Source organism: Paralichthys olivaceus, chromosome 17, assembly GCF_024713975.1.
Source record: "Paralichthys olivaceus isolate ysfri-2021 chromosome 17, ASM2471397v2, whole genome shotgun sequence".
In the NCBI taxonomy this organism is placed as follows: domain Eukaryota; kingdom Metazoa; phylum Chordata; class Actinopteri; order Pleuronectiformes; family Paralichthyidae; genus Paralichthys; species Paralichthys olivaceus.
In genome coordinates, this window is record NC_091109.1 from 6511874 (window position 1) to 6526786 (window position 14913).

Genomic DNA, 14913 nt, shown 5'->3' on the forward strand with positions numbered 1-14913 from the left:
TAAAAGATAAGGAAAATATTTTATTTCTTCAATTTCATAAACCTCTCCTATGTTACTCAAAATCTCAGGAAAACTTCCCCATAATGAAATGTATTTATATCCCCATACGCACACACACAATTATAGTAAATACTTATCCTCCTAAAAAAGAAAGAGAAAGCAGTCATGACATTTACACTCAGTCGCTTTTAATGAATGCTTCATAATAAAAAAAGAAAGGGAAAGTGCTTCAGAAATCCACCGTTCAAGTTTCCATTTCGAGTGCAGCTGTACTATATATATATAGATATATATATATATTCACAACCCCCCAAAAAATTCAATATACAAGAAACCTCAGAAAAATTCACAAAAATAAATATTCAGTCTCATATAAACAACCAGTGACTTCAAATTCCATGTCAAAAAAGCTGACCTCAAGTATTGTATATTAAAAAAACAAAAAGAGTGAATGAGTGAGAGAAGAGGAAGAGGAGGAGAAAGAGTGCGTGCAGCCTCTATCTGCAGCACGATGCAATTGTTTACATTGATAGCGTCACTGTCAGGGCGCTATTTGTCATAATGGTGGAAAAAAGGGTCCTCCCAACAGGCCATTACCACCATCCCCGTCCGTCAGCCGTGCATTGTGAGCGCTGCGTGAGAATAGGCTGGTGCGTCATTGGGGTGGTGAGGGTGGAGTGTGTGTGCGTGTGTGCGTGTGTGTGTACGTGAGTGTGAGCGAGAGAGGGGGGAGGGAGGGGGGAACCCGCACAGCTTTACGCACGGCTATTCCTCTTCCTCCTATGCCGTGCAGCCTGTGCTTTTGACATGCGGATTAAAGGTTGAAAGCTTCGCTCTTGCAACACAGCGACCCCCTCCCCATCATCCCATACCACCACCACCACCCTCCTCCAACTCGACCCCGTGCAACCCCCTCCGTTTTACTGCTATAGCCTGCACACACACACACACACACATACACACACACACACACACACACACACACACACACACACACCAGCTTATGGCTCCAGAAATATCCTCTTTACAGGCTGAGAATATCTTGAGTTCAAGTTTGAGTTGTTGGCCCCAGCCTCAAAGTAAAGAAAAAATCAGGCCCACAATGAGCTGGTGGCTTCATGACTGAACAAACATCTTGTGCCAACGCTGATTGAGTGAAACTTGCTATTTGGACATCTTTCCACCTTCCCCCAAACTCTCTCTGACTCTCTCTCACTATCTTTTTTTTTTATACAATCACCCTTTAAATAGTTCCTACAAACCTCTGAATGAATGCCCCCCCCCCTTTTTGCTGCATGTGCTTGTGAGGAGGCTGACATCATTCTCGGGGGCTTTGGGTTTGTTGTGATCTGGCTCGCCATAAGCTGGGCCTCCTCTCCTTTTGTGGCTGACAGAAGCCTGCCAATTAAGCAGAGTCTGGCCATTAAAAGCATCCACACATGTAGGTATAGTCTATATACCTACATGTAGGTGCAGCTTGAGCCATTAAAAAGTGTGTGCAACTAAAAATTTGGGGGCTACATGGGATAATACATTCACTGAGTCTACTGTGGTGATTTGAGAGGATGTGAGGAAAGCATATAGGCTATCTTAAACAAAAAAAGCTGTTTGTATTTTGGGTGTCTCAGCCAATTATAGGGGAATAAATGACGTCTTTGTTCCTCAGATGGAGAAAATTGAATTCTACTAAAAACAGAATAATGATAAACACTGGAATCATCATATAAGAAACCATAAAACCTAAAGAATCCTCAAAAGCGCAGGAAATTGAATGCACCATGTTGGTCTTTTTGTTTACATCCAACAGTCTCATCCTCTCTATTTCTTATTTTTCTTTCTATCAAAGTCTCCCCAACATAATGTCCCATGCTGTAGTCAGACACCACTAAAGCTGAATCAAGACCCCCAAGCAAAGTGCAAAGCTTTTAAGCCCATCACTTGTGCTTTGTCACATTGTTTTTGAGTAGCCAGTGTAGCTATAGAAGGTGTTTCACGCGTTTTTGGTGCTGGTTTATTTATTTTTTCCCTCCTCATGCTGACTCTTGATTCACATCCCACATGGAAACCCTATCTTGGACGTCGCGTGTGTGTGCATTTTTTTCCTGATGTATTTTCCTGCACCTGAATGCGTAACGAGACGCAAATCCATGGCACAGCTATGACTCGCAGACGTCAACGGTGTCCAAGCGGACTTGAAGGGGACACGAATCTAGTGCGTCGCGCTGTGAAGGTCTGAGCCTCATTCATCATGTGATTGTCTGAGTACATAAGGCCTGTGTGTTGTGTCTGGGCCCTTCGTCTGTGCGCCGTCACACACGTTTGGAAAACCAGGAAATACTGCGCAGAAATAAAAAAAACAAGACTGAAAACCAGATCACAAGCACTCTGGAAAAAACCACAACCACCAGGAATAAATCCCTGTCGAATCTAATAAAGGCTTAACTGTGAGAACGTATAGATTGACATTGATAAAAACCTATTTTTCCATAAGAATTCTCTGAGGCTGAACACTTGGACACCAGTGTGGCCAAACTGGACAGCGTGACAGTCATGAAAGAAAACACAGCTTTTAGTGGCACAGAATTGGAACCCTGACTTTGTTTTTTGATTTAAATCAAACTCAGCACCATCTTTAACTAAAATTAGCCTCATCCCAAAGAATCCTGGGAATTATTTCCCCCTCTTTTTCAGACAAAGCACAAACCACTGAAACCCTTGCATCATACAATCCAACAAGTCGAAAGGCGAAGAAGAAACAGTCGAGTTTAGAGAATAATAATTATAATAAAAATCAAGTAAACACAACAATGAGAACCTAACATATTGCTTAGGGCTGGTAGCTTATTGTAAAAAACAACTTTTTTAAGCGTAAATCCACGAGCGGTGTCTCACAGTCCCGTGTGCGTGAGGCTCCAAGAGGGGGCAGATCTTGTAGGTTTTTCCTCCATCAAACTTCAAAACAAAGCAGGAATGTATATCCATTCACAGGAGAAAAAGAAGAAGGGATGAGGGGGAGCTGGATGAAAAATACAGACCGACAAAAGTTTGGATCAGTTCTGGTGCGCTCACGTTAAGACTCTGGCTACGATTGTGTTGGAGATGGACACCGTGGTGGGGGCTTTTGTTGTTTTGCTTGTTTTTTTTTTTAAACCCTTAGTATTTCCTCGTTCTCTGAGTGTGTGGGGGAGGGAGAATGTGGACGCCTGGCTGCCACCTCCACACGGGGTGGGACGGAGGGGGAGGCCCGGGGCCCCTCAGCGAGTTCAGGGAGTAAGCGGGGCACAAATCCCCGTCGCTGCCAACAACCAGCGACGGCGGGGAGGGGAAATTCGCCATCAGGCTGAAAGGCATTTTTGCGGCCGGTGCTGCGGTGCTGGCGCTGCTGCTGCGTTTGCGTCTGCTTGGTAAATCCTCCGTGGACACCTCCTGACGAGAAGAGGAAGAGGAGCATGATGATGATGAAGAAGAAGAGGATGAAGAGGAGGAGAAAAAAGAAGAAGAGAGGGCAGCCTTGTTGACCCTGGGCACGTTTTGTTTTGTTTGTGTCCTGGAAACTCGGGGCTTCTTGTTCCCCAGCACCGCAGCCTTCCAGGTTTTGTGTCTGTGCTCCCCTTCCTCGACGCACGGTGCGTCCTGGGTGCTGCTGCATTCCTGAGGGCCACATGGGGACCTGGGGGTCACATCAGGTCTCTTATCTGTGGCTTTAATCCCACTGTTGAAAAAGTCCCCTTGCTTAATGATGGCACTGCTGATATGCAGGCCATAGCTGCTCTCCGCTTTATTGTCTCCTTTACATTTGACTACAGAGGCCTGGCTCTGGTATTCATATTCATCACAGCTTTCCTCCACTTTAACTTTCACATTGTGGAGGTTGAAGGGAGGTGTCCTGACCGCCCTGCCGCTGTCCGAATGAGGGGAAGCGGTCACAGGGGCCTCCTCTGTCTCGGTCTTTATTTTCCTCAGTGGGGTTGGCAGTTTTAAGGTGGTGACTTTCGCCTCCCTTTTATCGGCACATTTGGGAAACATGTCCTGGTCACACTGTGCGCTCAGTCCCGGGGGGCATTTGATGGGATACCCCGGTGTCCTGCGTGTGGGGTGAAAGGCCTTGCTCCGGGTGTGTCCCGGTGAATAGGAGGGCAGCTCAACCTCAGGATCAGCATCACACGCCGTTTCCCTTTTGAAGCCTTCGCCCACAGCTGAGTTAAATTTTGGTGGCTGTATGGGTCCCAGGTCCTTTCTGGATTCACTGCAGATAAATTCACATTTTTGCCTTTTCTCCTGTCTGCTGTCTCCTGTGAGAGAGGGGGCAACATGACCCAGAGTCCTGAGCTGCTTATCGTTGTTGTAGTGAAAAGTGGGCTGCAGGACCAAAGGTGCTTTACTAGTGGTGACGCTTTTGGCGAGAGACCCAACCCGGGCGCGTCTGAACCGGATGCTCTGCACCGAGACCCGGCTCGAAACCGAGCTGGAGTCGGACTCAGAGGAGCTCCCCTCTTCTTCTGAGCTGACCTCTGAACTCTCCGACTGGGTGTCATCCTCATCCTCTTCTTCTTCCTCCTCCGAGCTCCCGGAGTTGCTGGTAGTGGAGAAGCCCGACCCAAAATCCGAGTCGGGGTACGCCCGGTCCGAGTAGGTGCTGGACTCGGTGTCGCTGCTGTAGCTCTCCGGAAAAGTCTGCTCCTGGTGGTGGTGGTGATGCTGGTGGTGGTGATGTTGCTGGGGTCTGGGGTGGACGTAGAAATCCTGGCCGAGGTGGAAAGCACCGAAAGAGGTCCCGTGGCTGCCGGTTGGTTTGGGCTGCACGAGCAGCACCGGCGGTACGTGGTGGTGCGCGTGCCTGCTCCTGCTCCACGAGTGCCTCGCGCTGTCCTTGCCGCCGCCCCCCTCGCGCCTCCTCTTCCTCTTGTGAAGTAGGTCGCCGGCGGAGCGCGAGAGCCTGGACTGAGCAGCTATGGCGGACTGGAGCACCACGGGCTGCCGGCTCACCGCGCTTCGGTAAAACGAGTGCCTTTGGCTCAAAGTAACGCAGTTCCCTGTTATTTTAGCTGTTTCATAGTTTTTAAAGTGTTTGTGAACGGACTTAGTCGCCGCACGGAAATCCCGTCCATGGGTTTTGTGGTAAAATTGAGGTAGTTTGGAGTCGGTAAGGCAGGGAGCCAGCTCTCTTCGCCTGGCCGCCTTGCTGTGGAGCGCGAGAGTCTCCGGGACGCCGTGCAAACTGAACCAAACTTTCTCCCTCCACAGCTCGGCGGCGTCGGCGCGGAGCAGCCCCGGGGACTCGTCGACATCCCCGGTGGGAAGCGGTGCTTTCGCTCTCCTTTTGTTGGACTTCAACACCCGCTCCGTCTTGCAGGAGAAGTACAGAGCCTCCACGTCCTCCCGCGATATCAGCGTGCACTTCGCGGCGTGGAAAGCTATTGAGTTTATTGCCTTGAGCTTGCGCAGCTCCTCCAGGTCGCAGTGGTGCTTCTTCACGTTCAAGTGGTCCATGCGCTTGTGCACCGTGGTCCGAGGGATGTTCTTCAGCAGGTCGGTGAAGACCTGGGACAAAGCAAACATTTGCTTGCCTTGGATGAGCAGGTATCCCAGTCTCACCCCTTGCATTTCCTCAAACCCATACTCCAGGTCTCCCATGTTTCATATAACAGCTCCAATGTGTTTAATCCATGTACAGTCACTCTCAGTAATGCTGTGGATTTACGCGTAAATGGCATGGGGGTCGTGAGCTCAAGACATCCTGCTCATACCTTTAATCCATCCACACTGCTGCTGCTGCTGCGTCATGAAAATGTAAACTTTGACATGCGGAGTTAAAAGGAGCTGCCGGTGTCTCATAGGTCGAACGAGCCGACAGCATCCACTCGTCGCCTCTTGCCCCGCACCGGCATGGTGGAGGAATGCCGACCCAAGGATGCGTCCACCAAGCCGGGGGGCTGCTCCTCTGCTACCTGCCTCTGCAGCCGGCTCCACTCCCCTCTGGTCGGCAGCAGGACGGAGGGGTAGGTGTACACCACTGCCTCAGCCAGAGGGATAAAATAGGGAGAGAGGAGAGTAAGAGAGAGAAGAGGGAGGGAGGGAGCTGTGAGGGTGGAGGGGAGGGAGAAAAGAGAGAGAGAGAGAGACAGAGAGAAAGGGAATAACAGCTAAAATGCAGCTGCTATTCTGGCTGCTGGTTGAGCCACAAATAAAATGACACGGAGGGGAGGTGCGCCAGTCTGGAGACACCTTCATCAATTAATGCCCCCGAAGTAGACGCCCATTGGACGATGCTGACAGGTGATGCAATAAAAATGGATACCCCCACCACCACCCCTACACACACACACACACACAGAGAGAGAGAGAAACACTCCACTACAATAGTTCACAATTGTGCCAACACTCTCCGCTGTTTAAGTAAATGATGCAGTTATTGTTCATACATCAAGAGCTAATAATAAAATAAGACCTGGTAATAAAATAAAATCACCCCAGTTATTTGCGTGTGAAGTAAAGAAGAGCCTGCAAAGTGTCGTGATTATAGACTGGAGTGTGTTTTTGCTGTTATTCCCCTTTGGTCCACATCAGCATGCATGCAGGTCGTGCACGGTCCTGTATGCAGTGGGGTTGCATATGCTGGTGAAATGCACGATCCACGTATTTCAGACGGTTCCGTGTGTGTGTGTGTGTGTGTTTGAAGTCAGCATCGTTTAAAACAAAGATATTTGCTTTTACACTCGGGAGCTGCTTTTCCACGTCCACGCTGCTGTTGTTCCTTTGAACAAGACTCCAACTCTTCTGCTGTAGTTTTCTCCATATAAATTCTTCCTCGTTGGTTGCCTATACACTGACCTACATACAGACTATGTAGGTCTATTTGTCTGGCTACACCATAATGAATTAATTCGAATTCGCAACGTTTTTTTTCACCACCTTTTCCCTTTACATAATTTATCTCGTGTGTAAAATAATTCGAGGCATGCTGTATAATTCAGGGTGTTGCCCTGCTAATTTATATTTACGCATATAATTCTTATAGTTGGGATTTAAATAGAAGTGTCAATACAGCCAAATAAATTAAGTTAATGTAAATTTAGTGGAGTCATTCTAAAGCGTTAAATCCCTGTTAACCCCCCACCCCCCTACCCCACCCTGGTAAAACCATGAGAACAGGGATTGGACCAAACTAAATGTGCAGAGTCAGGGTTGCTTTTCCCACATGATTTCCAAGAAAATGTGAGCACACATCCAATCAGGAGTTGTCGGTTAAATTTAAATTTCTAATTCGACATCTTGGAGCGATAATTAGAAAAGACATCACACAATATATTATATTATATATGAAATTTATATCTTAATGATATTATGAATTTGGGTGTTGTTACTATTAAGGTGTTGCAACACGGAGGGACTAGGAGCCTGCAGAGGTTATTGTGGGATAACTGAACATGTCACTCTGCATGTGGGCGAATTTATTTCTAGGAATCTGTGTGTGTGTGTGTGCGTGTGCGTGCGTGTGTGTGTGCGTGTACCTTGTGCATCATCAGAAAATTTACACGTGAACAGGACACACGCACACACGCACACACGAACACACAAGCATGATTTCCACGGGAAATGCAAGTGTGAACATACAAATACAGATACACAAAAAGACACGCGCAATCTGAACGCACGGGCACACACACTCACGCAAAGACAAGCAAGATTTTCACGGAACATGCACGTGCAAACACACGCACAAGCATGACACATAAGTACACAAAGAAAGACACGCGCAATCTGAACGCACGCGCACATCATATCGACACGCGCACGCGCACACACGAAGACCGTATTTGAAGGCACGCGCACACCTTACTGACACGCACGCACACATACAAAGGCAGAATTGAATGCACGCGCAAACTACATTGAAATACGCATGCACACACGCACATAAAGGGAAAATTACGCGTAATTCGAACACACGCACACATACACCATATTGACACACGCACACACACATTCACACAGGCTACGCGGACACGCAGAGGAACCACAGGCTGAGGGCACCACCCACACCGCTGTCTAAATAATATGACTGTCTCCTATATAACATAGACTAATTGTTTGAATTAGCAGTAAGACTACGGAAGCCTGCTTCGACTGATTATTGTGTTTCGCCTCTGAGCCACATTTTCTCAGCGTTATGTTCCGTCTTCATTCTCCATATAAAACACGTGAATCCCCTGTGACCAGAGACTGGGCCAAAACAAAGACATGGACATGCCCATCTCCACAAGACGATTTACTCATTTGATTTCTTATTTGTTTACCTCAGTGTTGCATACACGCAGGCCAAGCCTACATTACAGCTCCTCACTGCAGAAACATCCTTAAAATACAAATCCCTAAAATGCTCCAATGAATGTGGATCAAACATTTTTTTCACTTTTTTATGGTTTACACTTTTTATGGTTAAGCTTGTAAATTAGAGTGTAACGTTTGTGTATGGAGCCATTGAGATATTTAAAAGGACTTACTTTGTACGAGTTTACTTTATATAAGCCATGAAAGCCTGTTTCGCACTGCACAAGTTGCTTGTGGACATTTAGAGTTAGACTCAGTTCGTGCGTGTGTTTTGTGTGCGTAAATATCAGTGTATGCGAGTCTTATGCACTATCCAATCACTTTATTTGTCCCCATGTCCTGTATATCTCTGAGTATCTGACCTCCTCCACCGTTTTGCATACAACCTGCTCGGTTTGTAGCAAGACTCGCCTCTCACGCACTGCTCCGTGCACGCACATGGCGCGGAGCACGTGGGGTTTCACGGCAGCTCACCGAAGGTCTACATCCCCCGAGGGAGTATAACTCCCGTGTAGTCACCGTGCACTGCAGGAACACACAGTCGAGGCAGTGCTTCCTCACTGCGTCCTGTCCACTGCACGTCTTACACCACTCTATGAATCTGGGTTTACACACAATACATAACCAACTCATTGTTTTCTCTGACCACATCGAGTATAGCTGCACCCAAGGAAGACACTCTAAACCAATGTAAACTTATTTTAGCCCATTCTCTGCTCATCTGAATTCTGCATTCATCCAAACTGACCGTTCATTTTATGCAATTTGCGTAAATTCCGCAGTAATGACAATTGCAGACATTGTGGACAAAGGCTTATTCTCTACAGGCAACTGTCGTTGAGGTAGATTATAGCCTAATGACAATATTAATAAATTCGTATAACCTTCTTCAAGGTTTTGTCAAACATGTCTCTCAAAAGTAGCCTGTTCGGATCCATCATCTATCTTTCTAGTTTTGTTTTCTCCCACACTGGTTCATACACACAAATGCCCCATGCTGGTTCTGTTATCATTGTTTTTTTAAATTCATGCCATCATCGTATCTCATGGTCTGAAACTATGGCAAAATCATGTCATAATTTATGAATAAAAATAACCGTGTGTATTTACATATATTTGATTATTCCCAATTAAGATCGGGCCCTCTTTGTTATGTAGATTTTGAGATACGCCAGATGCCACAGGGCACTTATTCCCAATTCCCTCCTCCAGTCTCTCCCTCTCTGTCCTGCGCCCGGATGATGGCCGGACCCGGAGGGGAGGAGACGATGCTGAGCGGCCGAGAGAGAGACCTCAAGCACGGGGTAGGTTTCCTGCAACAGCCCGCTGAGTGCTGGTGATGCAGGTGAAAAAACCTCGGACGAGCAGAGCTTGGACTTTGTAGGTTTAAACCAAGTGGTGGATATTCAGTCCGCTTGATTTGTTGCCTGACCGAAGTTACAGTGCAGGGTAGAAATTCACTTTAATCTGGGGGATATGTTCACGGACACGAGTTAAGCCTGCGTCAGAGCCATTATAATTTAAGTTCAAGATAACAAGATAACATGTAATACAATAATCCTTAATGTAGCCCACATAGAATCAAATAAGTCAAACAAATAGTACATTTAGTAAAAAGGAGTCAATTATGTATAAATCTTATATAACTTTTCTTTTTCCACTCCTGAAAGTTCCACTTCAATAAAGTTATATTCATTCATTAAAACAGGCAGGGGCTTGGAAAGAGTGCTCGTCGGTTAACGGTAAGGAGAAACACACACACACAAACACACACAAATAATCTAAATCTTTTGATGAAGGAATAAATACAAACTTTTAATATACCTATAATTATACGAGATCTGCATCTCCAGCACGTGCAAGCACTCACACACACACATACACGATCCGTTTTTGTGCAGTGTAACCAACATTTTAACTGGAGTGAATTTATTAATAAAGTAAAATGAAGAGTAAACCAGACCATGTAGTTCTTAATTTCTTTATGAAATGTCTATCTAAATGGACAAAGTCAATTCCAATAAAACAAACCACACACACTTTACGCAGTAGCAACGTGGAAACCCAGTTTCTTTCAAGTTTATTTAACTTGTTCATCTGATGAATTTCATACATTTTTATGAGCTCGCTGGCCGTGTAGGAAAAAAAAGTCTTTCGGTTCTTCCAGTTCTCCAACACTCATCAAACCAAACGTGGTCCATTTCTGCTCCTGCAGCCCCGCGGCTCGTTTGTGCAGTGAGTTTTATGGAGACACTTGGTCAAGGAGGCGCAGGCTCTCTCTTGTAAGAGCATTTAGACTTTTTATGACACAAACCCACTGGCCCATGCCAAAACAATGAATTCCTCTCTCTCTCCACCCCCCAGCAGCCCTGCAGAATGTGATTTTACATGCAATCCGAGCCTGAAGTGTGTGCGGACAGTGGTGGGGGGAGGGGCTCTCTTCACCTTTCACCCCGCCGTGTTGGAACTGTTTGTATTTTTTTCCTTCTTCTTCTTCTCTCGAATGTGGTTTAACCAAATGATCACGATGGATTGGAAGCGTTGGATTGTTCAGGTCATTTTCACTGAGTGCAGCTTTTCCACATTTCACACTTTTCCCACATCAGGAGTCTATGATTCAAGATTCAAAGATCACATTACACTCAGGTACAATGGAATTGTAAGAGGCTTCTCTCTTATCATTTTGATCTTGAAATAAGAGGCTTCTCTTTCACAATATTCGCCTGACATATATAGAAATAAAAGCATGAAAAAAAGCAACAGCACAAAACCCAGAGAAAGATGTGCAGAATATATAGAGATAAAATATAGAAATAAATATATATCTATAAAGCTGTGTATTGTAGCTATACGGCTGGACGATATGGTAAAAAATTGAATCAAGATAAAAAAAAATTCATTTTAGGTGATATCAGTTGTTTGTCAGGATAAATGTCAGTTTATATTTTTTTGTGAAGAACCTTGTAACTTGTCAAGTTTGTGATTAATATGTATTTTAAATTTAAAGGCTGGATTTTGCTCTTGCGTGAAAGTTGTGGTTTTAAACTCTTCTTTATGAGCGGAAAATGAAACACACTTGATAAATCTGAGGTAGATCACTTATGTGTTACACCACCTGTGTTTGCACAACGCATGAGAAATATATTGCTATCTATTGAACCTTTGTTATTGCTATTGATGAAAATGACATTGCAATAGTTATTGATTATTTTATTGCTCAGTCATATATAGCCCACTGCCTGAATAATTAACACTCATTTAAATGTAATGATGCTTTGAGGTAAGAGCAAGTGAATAATCTTGCAATCTTGTAATAATCTTAACTTAAAACTTATTGCATTAGTTGTATTTGTGCAGCAGGGAGAAGATGTGACTCGTAATAACACACAACTGACACAACAATTCAGACATGTTTGAATCCGATGGGCTTTTGTACACAGGAAAAAAGTTGTGTAAGTGTATCTGTGAAACACTGTAAATAAAAGCTTGAAGAAAAATAGGCTGAATATGCTGAGTATTTCACCGTGTGAAAATCACACGCACATCAAGCGACAAATTTTCCTGAACTTAACACATGTACATGCGTACTGTACATACAATGGGATAGTTTTTATTTAACCCATACAAGTAAAATGTGCAGGGCCAATTAATGAACTGATTTGGGGGAAAAAAGGCTTCAAAATAAAAGCCCTTTACTTACCTGTCAGCAGTTATTTGTTGAAGTACAGTCTGTGAAAACAATCCTGTCAGACTGCTTAAGTTTTATGTTGAGTTCCCCATGCAGGCGCACACACGCCCACACACACACACACATACACACGTTTAAAGAGAAAACTTGCCGCTTGCTGTGCACATGCTTTATGCTACACCCTATTTTCTTTGAAATGTCATAAAGAATAGCTCATGTAGCAAAGGAGTTTGTGAGACAATCTATAGAACAACACTTCATGCAGTGCTTTAACATAAGATAAAGATGCAACTTGCATATGAGCACAAAGACCACAAAACTTCCCCTGCCAATACAAACATGCCCAGGACTCAACTGTGAGGGTCCTCTGACCTTTTACATTTAAAATGCTGTGAGGCAATATTTCTAACAATTAAATGAAAACCAAAGACACAAGCACAGAGGAGACCACTCCACTGAAAAGCAAATTAAACTTGTTTTCCACACTTTCTATAGTTCTTAAAATTTGTGTACACTGGTAAATCTGTGAAATGAGAATGGTCACAATGAAATGTGTATTTCAGGAGGTTTTTTCAATATTTTTGTTTATTTCTGCTGCCTTGCGAAGTCAAAACATTCTATTGTACATCACTGAAGATGATATCAGTCACTGAACCAGGCACGCTACTGTGTAGAACACAGAGCCAACATTTTTGAAAATCCCTGCAGTCGCCTCTGACATACTCCCAGGCCTGTATGTTATTTGCATGTTACAAAAATAATGTGCATGTGTCCAGTAGGTATCAATACAGATCTTTTATGTGGCTGAGACAAGACCGCTTATTTTCCAAACAGATCCAGGCCAAAGGCAGAAACACTGCTTCAGTGGATTTAAGAGAACCAAATCCAAGCACTAACAGATGGACATGTATGACCAACAGAGCTCTAACAGACAGAGAAGACTGTATGGTTATAACATACCTTGAATTATATAAAAGCTATATGAGTGCTGTATGTACTTTGAGGTCAGCACTAGTAAGTGGGAGCAGACAGTGTTGCTGCAATTTTGCGTTTCAGAGAAAGCTTCTCTCTGACAACCTGAGGAACATTATACATGATTCGTGCAGACTTTGACTTAATCAAGTGCAAGTTGTGAAAATCATTTGCTATTTTCAGTGTTTCAGTAGCTATATGGGCCCCTCCACAACCGCTGCTCCCTCCTTCGCCTCCCTTTGTTCTCTCCAGCTCTAATAGGTTTTCCCCTGCCACACACAATTCACTTTTTTTTTCTCCCCAACTCCCCTTCCCTACCCCCCCACGCCCCCTTTTAGTGCAGTGCCCAGTGTCGACTGGAGCATTTGAGCAATTTGAAATTAAAGCAAACAATGGGCAGGCACTCCCAGGGACCTCTCGCTCACCATATTACACGGAGGACGCTCGTGTGCTCTTGCGCATTATTGGCAAGTCATTACGTTTCTCTGGAAACCAAGAGCGGGAGCTCGCTCAGAGGAATCGGTGATGCAAGCAGCAGCTGAGTGCTTGGAATAGTGTGTGTGTGTGTTCAGGAACATCCTTGGCAACAGCATGGGGATGCTGTCAAAACAAAACTGTATATTGACAGCTCTGATTAAGGCTCCTCAAAGCCAATTAAATATATATTTTTGAAAATAAATGTATTCATTGTACAATGCAAAGTTGTCTCAGTGACTTCACACTCATTAGGTCTTTTACTGTTTATAATCTTATGCCATTTTTAATCATAATGAAATGGCATGTTCCAGCACAAGCTGTAAGCAAAGATTCAAGTTTATATAACATTATAATGATAGCTCTCATTGACTTTAAAGCTTTAAAATGTATATAAAAAGAAGCTGCTTTTGTATTTGTGTGCTTTAACACATCATTAATATCATGTTATTATCATCAAGTCATAGTCATGTTGTTGTTTTGGATGAGTTTGATGCATTGAAAGATCAACAACTCTGACTTCTAAAGGATTGTACAAACATGATAACATATTAAAAAAAACATACTGTGTTACAATAGATTATTATTAAGCCTGCAGCATTATCATAATTATACACAGTCTGGAGTGACAGTGCAACAAACGGCCTTTTAAATGTAGGAAATTTCATATAAAAAGTCATAAAAACAACTAATTCTTTGATTGGAAAGGCAAGCCTACAGGGATATCTCCCAGGCCTGTGTGTCTTGTTCTGCATTTTTTTCAGCTGTTACCTTTGCTATGCATTAGCCACACTAATAAAGGCATTTTAATTTCTACAGCAAGAGTGTATTGGTTTATTTAATATTTATGAATTTAATTTTGTTTGTTTGTTCTATATGAACCATATCTCATTTCTGATTATTCTGCCATTTAGTTCCTTGATTAATGATATATATTTCAGTTTCTTATAGTTAGTTCATTGTGTTTGTATTGTATTCTTTACTTATTTATTACTTGTAATAAGTCTGTATCACTATTCCCTCTTTGTTGATGTAACATGGTAAATTTCCCCATAGCAGGTCTAAGAAAGGACAATTTTATCTCATCTCATCTTAAACCAGATAATGTTAGTGTTACAGTTTTTTGATTACTGAATCTCAATTTACTTTTCGGCGATAAATTAATGGACTAATAGACTAATGATTTCTGATTTATCATCTAATTGTTTTGAACAAGTTTAATAAGATGCAATAAAACATCTACAGGCCTGACTTGTAAGGATCCTTGAGTAGATGTTTTTACAATTGTTTAAATTATATATTAGTTTTTATTCCATTCATATTTTTGTTAATATCTCCCACAATTATTGCATGCTACCCTTTATTACTTTGCTGATGTCTATTTTTGACTGCCCTCGTGCTGCTGCTGATCAGATGATCTAGTATTATCTTAAACACGATGAAAAACA

The 14913-nt window shown here is 43.6% G+C and overlaps 1 protein-coding gene across 1 annotated transcript; it reads right to left on the reverse strand.

The window, feature by feature from the left end:
- Nucleotides 1-166: 166 nt before the first annotated feature.
- Nucleotides 167-6286, reverse strand: skida1 (SKI/DACH domain containing 1). Its single transcript, XM_020087884.2, has one exon. The coding sequence runs from the start codon at nt 5632-5634 to the stop codon at nt 3154-3156; it is 2481 nt and encodes an 826-aa protein (XP_019943443.1). The 5' UTR covers nt 5635-6286; the 3' UTR covers nt 167-3153.
- Nucleotides 6287-14913: the final 8627 nt, after the last annotated feature.

Excerpts from the sequence above, each read along its gene's own strand:
- skida1 (XM_020087884.2), bottom strand. The coding sequence starts at position 5,634 with ATGGGAGACCTGGAGTATGGGTTTGAGGAAATGCAAGGGGTGAGACTG.